Raw genomic sequence first — 18190 nt, 5'->3', positions numbered from 1 at the left:
ATGTTGTGGTGCATATATGAAACGAAACTCAAGATTACTGATATGCCATTAAATTCCATTCAGTACTCTAAATGTACACTTAAGGTTTTCCAGTACTCCTATATTGAACAAATAAGGAGTCTGTACTCCTGATTTTGAAAAATTATCTGGAGCCCTGATATATTTCAGTATCAGGTGTTACATGGCATTGTAGAAAAGAGTGGTATTGTTCAGTAGAGGGCTGCGGTGAGCCAGTTGCTATATTTAGTCTGGGTAATGACTGGTCTGGAAATTCCCAGGCCTATCCTGCAATATTCCTGGAGTGTTGTCTGACCCAGAATGTTAGAGAAAGTTCCTGAAGCTCTTTTGTCAATACATGTAATGGGGCACCAGTCTTGCATCAGGCATCTAACATAAGAATGGGTGAGTGAGTTTAGTTGTACTCAGCAATATTCCAGCTACATGGCGTCAGTCTGAAAATAATCAAATCTGGACCAGATAATCCAGTGATGAACTGCATGAGCATTGATCTATGCAATTGGGATACAATGACATGTGTCAACCAAGTCAGTGAGCCGAACCACCTGATCCCATTAGTCGCCTTCTAACATAATAGGGAAGAATTACCTTTCAAAATTTCCCCACTAGACCACAGGACCAGTGAGTGGACAATTAGTGATCCTGTCTGTATTTCACTGGTCCAAAATAACATTCGTAGACTTATTTGACTATCAATACAAAATTCACAGGCCATCAAGACCGCTGCAAAACTTATCATTTGGTGGTCCTGTTGAATTTTTACAAGCCTAGGACCACAGGACCAGCGTACATTCGCACACTGACATAAGACCTCGTATTCCATGAAAACAATGTAGTTATATGAAGATGAGTTTGGTTTTTTGGTTGTTTTCTTTATTTTCAATATATTTTACAGGCATACATTATAGGATCCTATAATGAAGATAAGTTTTGCTATTTATTGATTCCCTCCCAAGCCTATTATGGAAGCTCGATTGCAGTACTCACTGCTGCTAGGTGAATAGTATCACCACTGTCTTTATTGCTACGATCCCTGTTTACATTATCCCGACACAGTATTTGTACTGCCATTACATCTGTACTGCCACTCTATTTTGTACTGCCATTTTAATTTCCCTGTAGTGAATGAGGATTGATTTGTAAGGTTAGTTAATTTTAGAACAGAATAGTTGATTATTTTACATTCTTTCATGTTAGGCCTTAAAAAAAATGTTGTGGTTCCGATTACCCCACCGACCCTTGAATTCTGGTGCCGACCCTATTTTTGTAAGCGGACTCAATAAAATAAGCTTTCAGATACCATTGGGTTTTTTCCCGGTGCCGACAGATATCAGTCATTCTGATAGAGAAAGTCGATTTGATGGCCACAAACTTGATTGAATAAACAATTACACGTTGATACACGTGTTATTAGTTTGAACTTCCCTTCTGAAACAAAATATGTAAAAAAAAAATTCCTACCTACCTTCCCTAAATTTTAAAGAGGTGTAATCGGAACTACAACATTTTTTTTATTTGGCCTTATTTGGATTCACACACAGTTCTTTAATGAACAGATTTCTTGACAAGCTTATTGCTTTGACTTGGGAATCGACACATGGCACGATTGCCATGGAAATTGGTTAGTGAGGTATGAAATCAGCATCAGTAAGTGACCGGTTCTAGACTGTTTAAACCCTGACATCTTCAATACTAAGTTTCAAATGTTGGCTGGGACATCTCTTTTTAACACTGGGGCGGTGGGGTAGCCCGGTGGTTAAAGCGTTCACTCGTCAAGCCGAAAGCCCCAGTTTGATTCCCCACAAGGGTATAATGTGTGAAGCCTGTCATGGCGGGGGACACCAGAAATGGGCTTCACACATAGTACCCATGTGGGGAATGGAACCCGGGTCTTCTGTGTGAGAGGGATCACATTTAACACAAGGCTACTGCATAGCCCTCCTAATAATCACACAATGAAAATTATTGATATATAGGGAACAAAAATGATAAAGAATACAGGAAAATATGAAGTTTGGTTATTCCTTGTGAACTGACTTGCAATTTACTTGGTACTATGAAAAAATTAAAAAATTTAAAGGGACAACTAAAAATACCAATTTCATTACCAAAGCCCTGTATTTTGAGAACATCAATTCTATTCCCCTGGAAATCATTATGAAGGAGATTGTCCCACTTACCATAATATTGCCGACGTTGTGACTTGCTCGCCATAGCGATACTGGTTTAATATTAATTTCCTCTTGATATAAACAGATGCTACCAAATCCTATGATGTCAAGTCAATCAGTTCCTTCCCAGTGGTAAATCAGCTATGAAACTATCCACCTGTTCCACGAACATCGGAGCATATGCACTCAGGTGACATGTGACAATATCACAGCATTAGAATCACCATGGAATAACACATCCTGTTGCTATGACACATGGTCAGGCGTATAATCGACGAGCTTACACAGCTGGCAAAATGCATTTCACATACACGGAAAGTGATGATGTCATCACTTTGTGAGCACAGGTATGACAAAACCTGACCTTAGAGGAAGAAAAGTACATCAGTTATTCAAGGTTAATGAGATTATTGATTGGTGAGCTTGTCACGACGCCATGAGCAAAACTATTGATTGATTGATTCCTGCAGCATATTTAGTCAAGTTTATAAAGATTTCCTTGATTATACACTAAACAATTGGCTTTAGGTAGATTATCAGATATCACCACACACAATACTTGCACTTGTAGTTCGAACAAAGAAAGTGCAAGAGTAATTGATGTAATAGATTTGGGGCTAAACATTTTTCATTTCCATTATATACACCAATATATAGTCTCAGCTTCATATTGAGATACCACATGTACAAAGTTAAATTAAATATATTAGTTAATCTTTTCAAGGTTCCATAACCATGAACTATTACCAAGATTTCATAAGAAAATTCTGATCTTACAAATGCCTTGTGAAACAGTTACTAAATGGGTTTTTTCCAGTTTTAACACAAATTCTCAAGATTTGATAAGCTCAATTTAAGCTTTTAACATACAAATGATGCATATCTCAGCAAATCTTTTTCATGCTAAAACTAGAATTTTTTTTTCATTAAAGACAATAAATATTAATATTTTCTCATTAATTTCATGTCTAAAAATTCTCTGAATTGATGAGGTCCATACACTTTCCATGAAAATCATGAAATTATCAGCTTCTGGGAAAAACATGCAATTTATGGAAATATTTCCTCATTCACGTAACTTGACTTGTGACCTGTTGATAGTGCTAAGCTGCAGCTACAGCCCAGCTAAGATGAAAAGTCTGTAGCCTTGCTTCCACTTCCAGTTACCATGGTTACTTAATTCTTTTCCGTTAGCTTTGAGGAATTTCCACACAGAGACAAACATAAAGTGTCTGTCAATGTACTTTGAGAGTACTGCACAAAGAAATTCAGGAAATTTCCCAAATCTCAATTTTCTCCTATTTTCATTTTCTACAGAAGGGGAGGTAACTCTGATCTAGAAGTGCAGGGGCCTCTTTGAGGTTTGATGTTCTCAAGGATGCCATTAATTTAATCTTCAAAATAAACATGATAAAGAATAAGCAAATCTTCTTCAATGTTGTCCTACTTGGTCTCATAATACAATATTTAGTCAGAAGAAATATATAATATAACCAATTTGGTTAAGCTATTTATGCTCTACTTGGATTTTATTGCACTTCTTAATAAGCCAAAAGCAATTCCACATGTTTTTGTGAATGGATCTGAAACATAGCCAAAGACACTTTGGCCGACAAATTTGCAGAACAATAATTCTGTTCAAAGCGTGATTTTCTTTAAAATGGGGGTGGCTAAAAAGACTGATAATTGGAACTATCATAAACGGGGAGGATTATTAATGATTATAGCTGTGGAAATTGTGTCACTGATAATATCGTTCAAAAACTAGTGTGATGAAAATATAGCGTTATTTTACTCCCCAAATACACAAAGCTTTATCTTACCTCACACAAATGTTTTCTTCTATTACTTTCAATGTACCCCCCTTACAAGTAACATTTTCTATGTTACCCGCTGGGAAAGCCGAACAGGGGGAATTCATGTTAGTAATTTTTATTCTTTATGTCAAATAATTCAGTCACTTATGATGTACGGAAATATCAATGTTTTGAGAATGCAAATCGATGGAAGGGAGATAACTCTAAATTTGGTTTTCTTGTTGTCTGTCTTCGGTATTGGCTAATTGTCTAACTCTGGTATTCCTTATTATGATCCGATACCCATGCTTCAAACAGTTCAAAATTAACATTGAGGTGTTGGATAAGATAAATATGTTGTTCACTGGTCCCTCAGGGGCCCATGGGTTGATGTACCCTGGATGTGCCCTTGTGAACAACTCAGGGATTTACCTTGAGTCCTGTACTTGAGGGTCCCTTGGACTCATACTCTTAATTTTCAGGGGTCCTGGGCAACAAATGGGGGTCCCAGACACTTAAATATTATTATTAAATCTGTTACTGTATTGCGTATCATGATCATCACTTTGTTACAGTAATTAAATTGCAAATGATACCATAACCCAGCTAGTAGCAAACTTAGTGATAACTTATTGTCTCTTGGTTGGAATTTTTACAAAAAGTATTTGGACTTTTTCTGAGTCCCTGTGGACGCTCTGATAAATTTTGTTGAGTCCATTGTCAAATTCACGCCCTGTAAATCCCCGACAACTTATGTCTATATTTATGGAACAGCTTCTAAATTATGTTCACTGTTTTGTTAGTAAATTAAAGCAGAAACATGTCACCACCACAAGTGAGGTTTTCTGTCAAACATTTTGGCTTTTTTTCCTCAAAGTTACTACTTTGATATTTATCGATAATCCATAGATATTAAGTTAACGTTTATCAATCTCTGTCATCTATATCAATAGTCAACCCTACTAAAAAGTCATTATTACACTGGGATAAATTCATATTTCCTTAAAAGCAGGAAATGTAAAACTAAGGCCAAAAAAAAAAATGTTATGGTTCCGATTTCCTACATTTCAGAACTAGGGTAGGTAGGTAGGGTTTTTGGTTTTTTTTGCAAAATATTTGTACATTACTCATGCAGTGATTTTGAAGCCTATGAAAATCAGTAGGACAAATGTCCTGAGTGGGTGTCTGACCTAAAGCTCTTTTTGACATTTTTTAAATCCCAATGCCATCATATAACTAAATTGTTAATGACATTTAATGTTGCAACTTGGATTCTAGATATACAGCAAAATTAAAAGATCTAATCCCACTGTTGATACATATGAAATTTATTTTTCTAACATTTTTCAAATAATACAACTACAACTTAAATAAATTGAGTTTTTAATGAAAATGCAAGCATTTATAATGTCCAGAAATATCACAAAAGAAGCAAAAACTATGGCGATTTTTTTCCATTTGTGACACGTCATAACATCCCCGTGCCCTTTTCTTTTATATTTTCATTTTTACGTAATCAGAAAATTATTAAAGCCACTGATATCGGAAATAGGCTTACCATACATATTATTTAAGAAATCTTTATAGGCTTACCATACATATTATTTAAGAAATCTTTATAGTATAAAGATTTCTTTAATATGTATGGTCAGCCATTTCCCCGATATCAGTGGCTTTCCGCTCGGTAACATGACACAACAACGGAAAATACCTCCGTTTTTGAAGCTTCATTATGAATAACATGCGAGAGGCTTAATCGCTTGATGGCGGGGTATCGCTCGAAAAGCTCTGAACATCAACAATATCACTATACCCTTGCTGAGAGTATTTTCACAGTTGTAAGAAGCGATTTTATTGGATAAAGATTGGTTTCTAATGACACTTTTTCGCCACAGTCAGCTATAAGAGTCGTGATTGGTCAAAATCAGACACGTGACATGAGGCAGCCAATCATATTACGGCATGGATACTGTCCTCGTAAACGAAAACCTTTATATTTAGACAAAAGTTTTGGGTAAAATAATGCTATTCGGAATATATTAAGTACAAAATCGCTATGTATACGTAAATTATGGAACTTATTGGACGTATCATGCTAGGTTATGACCTGTGACAAAAATGCTTCATGCATATATTTTCGCATTAAACATCGTGTCCAAGCGTGAAGATTGAGGCGGCGAAAGTTTGAGATGTCACTTGTCAGTGACTTGACTCGCATTGCATGATCGCGACAAAAAGATGGAAATAGTAGTTTTATATGCACGCTTTGACAACTTTTATGAATGCTATTGTTGATTTTATTCATTAGTTTATTCAATTTATTTAATGGTTTCCTTTGAAACATTGTTACATGCTTGGTGGGGTCGGAAAAGCCCGCTTCTGATTGTCCAATGCTTAAAATAGCAGCCAATCGCGCAATCCATTACATGTACATTTGGTAGCTTAGTGTGATAAAATGGATGCATAAATACATACACGCCATGGAAACATGATCAAGATTTCGTGGTTAGTTTTTGATGAATTCGTAAATGATAATGTTCAGAATTTATTAGGTCCAATATGTGAAAATAACATTGAAATTATCGATCGGCCCGAGTGTCCTAATTAGTAAGAAAGTAGTCGGTCATTTGAAAATGTTATCGGACTATGACCGAAGGCCGATGACAATCTGAAACCCTGCTCATGTGTCAGAAAATATATTTAATTTATTATGTGGTGAGTAAAATTGTTAGGCTCGTCGGGAATATTTAGGGTCGGTCGGGAAATCGGAACCACAAGCTTTTTTTTTTTTAGGCCTAAGCAAGATACTCGGGGTAATTTTTATAACTTCATTCAATGAAGAAAATTTAAAACCAATCACTCGTATTGTGTTTTTGGTCATGTAATCAGTAAATTCAAGTCACATCTTCAGACATTGACATTATATAAAACACAGCATGACACAGTGACAACATAAGTGCAAAAAACAAAGAAGTCATGGAAACCACCATGAAAACTAGTACGGAAACCAGTGTTTATAGTTATAACTACCATGATTACATAAAGGCTAGAGTGAATGAGTGAGTGAGTGAGTTTGATTTTACGCCGCTTTCAATATTCCAGCAATATCACGGCGGGGGACACCAGAAATGGGCTTCACACATTTTGCCTATGTGGGGAATCGAACCCGGGTCTTCGGCGTGACGAGCGAACGCTTTAACCACTAGGCTACCCCACCGCCCCCATACAGGCTAGAACTTATTGTAGTCACTTCTAACAGATGTGTCAAAAACAACTTCACAGGCTGCATCAATACAAATGTTGGTTGGTTGGTTGTTTAACGTCGCACTCAGTAATATTCCAGCTATATGGCAGCAGTCTGTAAATAATCAAGTCTGGACCAGACAATTCAGTGATCAACAGCATGAGCATCGATCTACGCAATTGGGATATGATGACATGTGTCAACCAAGTCAGTGAGCCTGTCACCACAAATGAAACTGTAGACAACAGGGATTTACGGGACGCGAATTCCTGCATCCTATACACATAAATATTGACAACGGACGCAACGAAATTAATTAGCGCGTTCACGTGGACGCAGAAAAAGTTCAAATACTTTTTTTTTAAATATGTATAGATCAAGAAACAATACGTTATGAACTTATCACTGAGACTGCTACTAGCCGGGGTTTTTATCATAAATTTGCAATTTAATTACTGTAACAATGTGATGATCATGATACACAATACAATAACAGTAACTGAATTACAACAATATTACAACATAGTATTGATAATAATATTTAAGTGTCTGGGATACCCATTTTGTAGTCCAAGACCCCTGAAAATTAAGAATATGAGTCCCAGGGACCCTCAAATACAGGACTCAAGGTAAATCCCTGAGACAATACAGCAACAGTGACATCAAATGCAACATTTTTGCAACACAACCCCATTTTGTCATCGGACAAGGGATCCTGTATCAGTATTGATTGGAGACAATTCATATATTTCAAGTACAAACACAATTCATAAAGAAACATACACAGTAGACAACAATATAATATAGTATAGTATAGTATAGTATAGTATAGTGTATAGTATAGTATAGTATAGTTAAGTATATATTTAATAGAGTATAGTATAGTATAGTATATAGTATAGTATATAGTATAGTATAGTTAAGTATATAGTATAGTATAATATAATATAATATAATATAATATAATATAATATAATATAATATAATATAATATAATATAATATAATATAATATAATATAATATTTATAATATAATATAATATAATTTATTACCCACGTGGTCAACGTATGGGTAGTTGCATACTAATGTCGTACGTCACACGAGTGTTGTATCGCGTTGACCTGTGTCGTAACGACTTGACCTGAGATTCTAACGATTTGATTGGATAACCGATGACCTCTCAGTTAGGTCACGTTATGACGGAACTACTTGTTCATTCATAACAAACACGCTAATTCATTCATTCTACAACTTAGATGCATTGTGGGAATGTAAACATCGCGAACGTTGTCGTATCGCTGTTTAATTGTGAGTCGAACTGAGACGCTATATCTGTCGAAAAACATAAACGCAATGTTTCCACCAGTGATGTTAGCCGAAAGGAAGCAGTTGCAAACCAAGAAACGGGTGCTACGGAGTAGTTTACTGAAGGAGGCTGTACGAGAGGCTAAGACAACTGACATGCATCGCGGACGCCGGTTACCAAGGGGACAGACGAAAGGACGCCAATACAGTGTGACGCCATGCAAAAGTGTACGCCAGAACAAAATTCTTCCGCGAACCTCTTTATGAAACCGGGTTTCGGGTTTGAAACCACAACAATACCAAAACTACGCTTATTTTGTCAATTTAATGCATGTAAGACGGGTAATAAATAAAATATTATTACTCGGTTCATTATTATACGACTATACGAACTGTGGATCTTCCTATATTTTTCTGACCTCGCCACCGGTCAGATACCATAGGAAGGACACTCGTTTCGTATAATTCGTATGTAATGAGACCTCGTGTAGTATTCTCTATATACATAACATAACATAACATTAAACTCAAACTGGAACAGTATTTTTAGAGAAATTACAAATTTATTCGGCTGTACCAAATTTTATCGGGCATGACTGGTCATATCTTCTAGCATTGGTTCTGCCTATCATACTTTCCAGTGGTGCAATGATACAATGAAGATTTGATACGACACATATACTGATAATAAGGTTGTGATACAATGTGCATCCCCAAAATGTCATATTCACTCCATTTTGGCAGTTGAATCATGGGATATTGTAGGGGAGACACAAACATGTATAGTGAGTGAGTTTAGTTTTACACCGCACTCAGCAATATTGTAGCAACACATATAACACTGGGGGCACACTGACCATTCTGCTATTTACAGCCAACCAGGAAATACCAGAGAATCTGCATAAAGTGTTTCTTGAACAGGTTCTGTAATTATGCACATGTTTTACATGAACGTAACTTGTAATTTAATGAATTGGACGTATTGCCACACTGGAGTTGTGAATCGGTAAGGCCAAAAAAATGTTGTGGTTCCAATTACCCGACCGACCCTTGAATTCTGGTGCGGACCCTATTTTGATTATTTTGAATAAAATAAGCTTTCAGATACCATTGTTTTTACCTCGCACCGACGGACATCGGTCATTCTGACAGAGAAAGTTGACATGATGGCCACAAGCTTGACCGAATTAACAATTACACATTCATAAACGTGTTATTACTTTGTACTTTACTGCTAAAAACATGTAAAAAAAATTCCTACATACGCTAATTTTTCAAAGAGGTGTAATTGGAACATTTTGGGGGGGGGCCTAAATTGCAGTGCTGGAGCAACTGATCAATAATCAGCCAATCAATACATCTTGCTTACATCAGCGATTATTGATGATCTTGTGAGACTAATCGAAAAAAATGGAACATGACTGTGTCCCGCTATTGACCACATGAGTTTTGTAGGATAACAATTGATTATTGATTATTATTCAGTTCCCATTATTGATCTGCATTGTGTGAGTGATATTGAACCAGCACTAATACATTGTATCATCAGTCTCATCTGCCATATTGTTACACCACTAACCTTTTCCAAAAACATTCTGACATGTAACAGTCAAAGAAAATGATTGTTTAAAACAGCTGAATGTTTGACTTTGAAGACTGTAACCAGACACTGCTTCAAACCATATACATGACTAATACTGTGTTCCAGTTTGTTGCCTGTACACATAAAGCATTATAACATGCGGATCAGCAATCAGACACTGATGTACCGTTATGACTTTTTGTTTAAGTCTACTCACCCGCACTGGTGTATGTACACAGTAAGACACACACGCGCACGCGCGCACGCACGCACGCAAGCACACACGCACACACGCACGCACCTCACCCCCATGCCAAGTCATGTACAAATTCAATGACACCCCTCCTTGGACATGTGTACAAAACAGATTACCCTCCCCCTACCTCCTCAGAACAAAAAATTATCACACCCACCCTCCATCCCCACCTCCCAGCCATAAATTATGGGACCCGTGAGTCCGGGTTAGAATGAGCCTTCAGTACCGGTAACCCATGCTTGTTGTAAGAGGCGACTAATGGGATCGGGTGGTCAGGCTCGCTGACTTGGGTGACACATGTCATTGCGCAGATCGATGCTCATGCTGTTGATTACTGGATTGTCTGGTCCAGACTTGATTATTTACAGACCGCCGCCATACAGCTGGAATATTGCTGAGTGCGGCGTGAAACTAAACTCACTCACTCATACATCATGGTCCTGTACTTTAAATCTTTTTCATCAGCTTCCAACATGAACCCCCACACCAACCTCTCTGCAGGTCTATACAAATCCCTACTCAGTGTTCATGAATGGTGTTTCAAAGTAACAGGACATTGGGTCCTGTAAGTTTCAAATGTCTGTCTGACCCATTGAATATTCACAGGACCCACAGAATAAAATTAAACACACATTTCAGATTTAACATTTCTTATAATTGGCATTGAAATTATTAACAAACATAAGATTTATTAACAGCAAACAAGTGTCACATGACGTGTCACATATAACCACTTCAGTCAAAGTCATTCTGATATATACAGTCAGACACTGCCCGGCAGGTGGGTTGTAGATTTCTATCGGACTGTTGGCGAATCTGCCGGATTTGTCAGAGGGTCAGACGCTATTCGTGAACACTGCCTACTTAAGCAAATGAAATGAGATGCAAACTATTTGCACTATGATTTCCATGAAATGCACAAAGTAAGTCTGTTTCACAATCATAATATGTTGAAATTAACCCATCACGCTTGTGTAAGTCAACTGTCCATGATTGTATTTTGTCCCACAGTCACAGGGTTTTGTTTCAAGCTGGGAAAATCACATCCATAGTTTGCCTTCCAAGGTTTTACACAATTCACAAATGCACGAATGTAGAGAATGGACGCAGAAAACCCTCAGAGAGCTTACCTACAGCGTATCAAGAGTAGTTATTTATGTCTGTTGTTTCACCCATCACTGTCCACATGATCACCAATTCATTCCTCTCTCTGAACATACAGTACACCATTTCAATACTTTACAGGACATTACCACCAAGGATCCAAAACACTTACTGGGGTCCCCTGGACTCTCACTTTCGTAAGTCATGGTAAAACCTTGCAATCAAAGTCACATGAAGGTGGTACAGTGAGTGGGTGAGTTTAGTTTTATGCCACTTTTAGCAACATTCCAGCAATATCACGACAGGGGACACCAGAAATGGGCTTCACACATTGTACCCATGTGGGGGATCGAACCCGGGTCTTCAGCGTGACGAGTGAACGCCTTAACCACTAGGCTACCCCACCGCAGGTGGTACAGTGAACGTCCAAAACAAAAACTGCTTACACCCCAGATTCACAAATGAAAAGACCCAGTTAAATCACCCTTTCAAAACCAGGACACAAAACTTTAAATGTGCAAAACAGCGTCATTGAAAAGAATGTGAAACTATCCTGACTATCCTGAGGTATAACATTATGATGATGAATATTTCTCTCATATAGATGCAGGGTTTTACATGACGCAGGATTCCTGCGTATTTGACGCAACAATTTTGTTAAAGACTCTAAAAATATTACCGTATGAGTCAAGCTTGACGCAAGTTCAGAGTCAATTAAATCGATTTGATAGCAAACAATGATAGTGTTTGTGAGGTCTTCATTAATTTAAATATTTCTTTCAAATCATGTCAATAACTGTATGTTACAGTGAATAAATCACAAGCCTGATTATGTGTTCAGTATACTGGAGTTTGTTATTCATGACTGAACTGAACAGTGACAAATATACTATTTATTAACTAACATATAAATGACAATACAACACAAAACAATAAAATCTTTGCAAAACTCTGATATACACACATAAGTATTACGCTAAAATTTTCACGACTCCCAAATATTGAAAATGACTCCCAAAAATAAATACTGTGGGTCACCATGACTCTCTTTTTTCAAAGTGTGTGTAAAACCCTGTACATGACTGACCTTCCTCAACCTGTGCTGTGACAGTACAAACTACAGAAAGAAGGCTGTCCTCTAAAAGGCAATCCGGCTAACATTATTAATCAGACTGATAACGATATTGATCAGGTTGTGCAAGATTTACTGCTGACAGCCTGCTACTGAAGTTTATCTAATGCACAAAAATTAAAGGCCATGGGTGTGATACCTGATTACAATTCTGTACGTACAGGTGGTGGGTGAAGTTGAAAGAACTGATAGAAATTCTGTATGCAAACATGTGGGTAAAAGAGTCAAAATTCTATCATCATAATTCTGTATGTTGAGGTCATGGGAAATGGTATTATACTTGATCGTAAATATATTATACAGTCGAGCACCGTTGTCTCGATATTCATGGTACCAAGAAAAAATATCGAGTTATCTGGACTTCGAGATATCCGACAAGGGCATATCATGACATATCACTATGAAAGAAAACAAAACAAAAGTAGAACAATCACATACTAGTCACGTGATTACACAAAACCCTCAGTGGATTCTCAGTATGTTTTGATTCGAAACTATAATCCGTCATTTAGTCATAACAGTGAGTACTACCTAATTAATTCCTTCTTAATTAATTCTAATTAAATAACAAACAAGTGACACCTTCCACTCCATTAACCCTAATTAGTTTACACTAATGCATCCCTCTGATTCATGCCGAAACGTGTGGAAACAAACTCAGTTCAGAGGATACTTGCCAATGAAAGGTAGGTGAATATCGAGTATCTTGCAAATATCGAAGTTAAAAGGGTAATTTTGCTTGTTGGGACCATGAAATTATATCGAGATATCAAGACATCCGTATCGAGTTAAAAGAGCTTAAATAATGATAAATTATGAAGGATTTTGCCGGGACCGAGAAGTTATATCGAGACAACCGAGATATCGAGTTATCAGAGTTTGACACAACAGTGCTCGACTGTATTTGAATGTAAAGGTGATGGTAAAAGGGGTCAAGGTCATGTGATATGGTGTGATATTTGATCATAATTCCATATGCAAGGGTAATAGTTAACGTTGTCATAATCAGGGATTTACAGGACGTGAATTCCTGCGTCCTATACACATAAAAATTGACAATGGACGCAACAAAATTTATTAGCGTGCCCACAGGGACTCAGAAAAAATCCAAATACTTTTTGTGAAAATTCAAATCAAGTGACAATAAGTTATCACTGAGTTTGCTACTAGCTGGGTTATGGTATTATTTGCAATTTAATTACTGTAACAATGTGATGATCATGATACACAATACAATGACAGTATTATTAATAATATTTAAGTGTCTGGCACCCCCATTTTGTTGTCCAGGACCCCTGAAAATTAAGAGCATGAGTCCCAAGGACCCTCAAATACAGGACTCCATGTAAATCCCTGCATAATTGATCATAATTCTGTCTGTAAAAGTCAAGTGAAATGGTGTAAGATTTGATCATAATTCTGAATGTAAAGGTCATGGTAAAGGGTGTCATATTTGATCATCATTCTGAGTGAGTGAGTGAGTGAGAGAGGTTTTACGCCGCTTTTAGCAATATTCCAGCAATATCATGGCGGGGGACACCAGAAATGGGCTTCACACATTGTACCCATGTGAGGAATTGAACACGGTTCTTCAGCATGACGAGCAGACGCTTTAACCACTAGGCTACCCCGGCACCGCTCGTCATTGTGTGTGTTATAGGCCTGGTTAAGAGTGTCAGATCTGTGCATCTGAAATTCTGATGCAACGTAACTGGTCCTTGAGTCAGCTTTCCTTTGCTATTGAAATCAAGGTCATGATGACCCCAAACAAATACTTCAACCAAGGAAACCAGCCAAGGAAAACATGTCATCACTTTCTACTTGATAAACTTTAGGATTTATAATGATGTGCTTATCACAGCCAAAAGATGAACAAAATATTACTTCATTCCAAAATAGGGATTTTATGGAAATTCATGGTTTCCGAGCTGTCATGGTTAATAAAATATGGGTTTTTTGCCGCTTTTAGCAATATTCCACTAATTTCCAGCAATATCACAGCTGGGCACACCAGAAATGGGCAACACATTGTACCGCTGTCACCTAAACACAGGTATTTAGCATGATGGGCTAATGCATTAACAATTACGCTACCTCACCAGCCTGAATGACATTTAGAAGAGATAGACATAAATGTCCCCTTGATATTGTAATAATACCATAACACAGACATCTTTCTCATGGTTGCTCCTGCATTACATAAATACATGTCACACTTGCAAAACTCAAACGTTTCGGTTACAAAAAGCCTAATGCTGTTGGAACTTTTTTAAAGGCAATATTGGAATTTCAACTAAGTTCTGTATTACCTAAAAAAGATATGACCTCAATTACACAGCAAGGGTTGCAGGAACGCCATGACCAATACAGGAAGAGCAAGTTATCGGCTGTCATACAGGGATTTACCTTCCATTTATTCTTATTATAGGAAATACTTTGTGTCTGGTAAAACCACGTGATTGCAATGATACAATTTCCTTGCTCTCTAGAATCATGACTCATTTGTAAATAAAATTGGCATGTCACTATCTTCAGTAACACCCAACAGCATGATCAATGATATATCACATAAGAACAGTTGTGTTACTGTTCATTTGTCGCCTTAAAATTTATACATGCAATAAAGTCGAACAAAATGGCAATATACTTTTTTGTGAGACAGGCAGACCTACTTTTATTCTGCGAAGGTAAACATATGTACCAGGGCTCCAGATAAGGGCCGTATCGGCGTATGTACGGATACAAAATATGCACAATACGGTAGGAAATAATTTAGAACGCATAGCAGATACGTACCACAGCAATGGTGTACGGTCTTAGAATCACTTACAGACATATTTATCTGAAAAAGTATTGTTTTATTGTTTATTGACCTGTTTACACAAGACTAGCAATGTTGTGGTGCATATATGAAACGAAACACAAGACTACTGATACGCCATTAAATTCCATTTATTACTCTAAATGTACTATTAAGTTTATTACTCTAAATGTACTCTAAGTTTTTTCTGTACTCCTGTATTGAAAAAATAAGGAGTACGTACTCCTCATGTTGAAAAATTATCTGGAGCCCTGATGTACTGTTACATCTTCGCTCACTTCCAAAGCCAATATTTTTTAAGATTGGCACAGTGGGGTAGCCTAGTGGTTTAAACTTTTACCTGTCACGCCAAAGACCCGGGTTCGATTCCCCACATGGGTACAATGTGTGAAGCCCATTTCCGGTGTCCCCCACCGTGATATTGCTGGAATATGGCTGGAATATTGCTGAGAGGAGGTAAAACTATATTCTCGCACACACTATTAAGACTGATATTAATCCTAAAATCCACCCAAAGGAAACAAAAACAAACTTTCTTTTATTGTTCAAGGGTGCTGCTCCACAAATTGATTGTATCGCAATGACATTCGTAAGTGTATGTTATAACAGGAAAGTTACAATCGCCATAGAGCTACGATTGCTTTGTGGAATGTTGGCCTGTCTCTTTGTAAATATGTTTCAGAAATCTGAATTTCTTAACACACAAGTTTGCAATCCATAAAAAATAGCTTTGCTCTTTTGATTAATATTGACCATATACCATAACGCACAAAATGATAATCAAATGCAGAGATGCCAACCCTGAATCAAATGAAAGCAGTCAGGCCTTGCTAAAAGCTATTCCCGAGCCCTGAAGGTGGGAGTTGGGGGTGAGCGTGAGAGAGAGCTCAGGCCCCTTTTGACAGTGGGGGTCTGAGGGCCTCCCAAATGAAAATCTTTAGATTTAGCCTGGAAATATGCAATTTCTGGGCATACTTAACCAGATAATTCTTAACTCAAATAATTCTTTCAAACATTCTAAATTTATAAACATATTTGTATTTTCTAAAAAATCAGAGTTTTAAAACCGATTTTTAATTCAGAATGTGGATTTTGTATTTGAAAATCGGAGTGGTTGGCATCACTGCAAATGTGACCCTTTACATGCAGAATTATGATGAAATATGACACCTTACCCATTAAACGTCTTACGTAAAGATTTAAAGTCAAATATGACACCCTTACCCATTAAACGCCTTACGTAAAGATTCAGAGTCAAATATGACACCCTTATCAGGTATCAGGCCTTTAATTTTGGTGAATAATCAAGACCTGAGCAGGCTGTCAGCAGTAAATCTTGCACAGCCTGACTGACCATGTTATCAGGATTTCCTCTTAGGGAACCACCCGTGAAGATCCGATCTTCAGTAACCCAGAGGCGACTAACAGGATTTGGTGGTCAGGTTCGCTGACTTGGTTGACAGAATTGGAACTGAAGTAGCTGTCTGTCAGCAGTAAATCTTGCACAGCCTGATAAAGATCATTATCGCTGCCAGTCTGATTGACCATGTTATCAACAAAGTCAGTGAGCCTGACCACCCTATCCTGTTAGTCCCCGCACAGGTTACTGTGGTCTTTGAACAAGAAAATATCTACATGCATTTGGTGCAAGTTGGTATAAATATGAAGAAGCATTTTGCAGGTTAAGGTTGCACCAGTGCAAGTTCTATATATTTAACGTGAGTCCTGACATATACCGATTTATTTTTGACGTAAGTTTGGAAATTTGTACCAACACTATCTGCACACTTGTCAGAATGACATCTGGTCTGATCCAATTTTGACCTAGTTTAATAAACTAAAGCTGTTCCTAACGTTCACTGCAACATGCAAGGCCCCTGGGAGGCATCTACTGCAACTACTGCAACTACTGCACCAGCGTGTGATTGCAACTCCATTAGCATTAATGAGGTGTAAGCAAGCTATTACCTGGAAGGGTATGTGCGGTGGTTATTTGTTCGACAGGTGTTAAGCCATTCTCACCTGTCTTCTCATTAACATCCACCTCACTGATATTTGTTGGAGTTGATTTACCTGAAAACAAGGAACAAAGTTGCTTGTAAATATCACAGGCATTGGTTGTAACTGTCACAAGCAAGGGTTGTAAATATGAGAAGTACTATAAATAAAACAAGAACTGGATCTTAAAGTCACTATCATTGGTTGTAAATATCACAGGCATTGGTTGTAACTGTCACAAGCAAGGGTTGTAAATATGAGAAGTACTATAAATAAAACAAGAACTGGATGTTAAAGTCACTATCATTGGTTGTAAATATCACAGGCATTGGTTGTAACTGTCACAAGCAAGGGTTGTAAATATGAGAAGTACTATAAATAAAACTGGATAAATAAAACAAGAACTGGATGTTAAAGTCACTATCATTGGTTGTAAATATCACAGGCATTGGTTGTAACTGTCACAAGCAAAATATGGGTACTATAAATAAAACAGGATCTTAAAGTACTATAAATAAAACAAGAACTGGATGCAAGGGTTTAAAGTCACTATCATTGGAACTGGATCTTAAAGTCACTATCATTGGTTGTAAATATCACAGGCATTGGTTGTAACTGTCACAAGCAAGGGTTGTAAATATGAGAAGTACTATAAATAAAACAAGAACTGGATGTTAAAGTCATTATCATTGGTTGTAAATATCACAGGCATTGGTTGTAACTGTGAGTAATGTAAATGTCACAAGCACTGGTTGAAAATGT

The 18190-nt window shown here is 37.2% G+C and overlaps 1 protein-coding gene across 1 annotated transcript in view; it reads right to left on the bottom strand.

Annotated features, from left to right (window-relative positions):
* LOC124264905 (phosphatidylcholine translocator ABCB4-like) overlaps positions 1-18190 on the bottom strand; it is an 89146-nt gene that overhangs the window by 53795 nt on the left and 17161 nt on the right. Inside the window, exon 3 of the mRNA XM_046699687.1 lies at positions 17399-17503. Coding sequence (XP_046555643.1) covers positions 17399-17503 — 105 coding nt within the window. The remainder of the gene's footprint in view (positions 1-17398; positions 17504-18190) is intronic.

Source organism: Haliotis rubra, unplaced genomic scaffold (assembly GCF_003918875.1).
Source record: "Haliotis rubra isolate DU_JTF1 unplaced genomic scaffold, ASM391887v1 Scf95, whole genome shotgun sequence".
Classification (NCBI taxonomy): Eukaryota; Metazoa; Mollusca; class Gastropoda; order Lepetellida; family Haliotidae; genus Haliotis; species Haliotis rubra.
The sequence above is the reverse complement of the archived record's forward strand: the minus strand, read 5'-3'. Positions and strand labels throughout refer to the sequence as shown.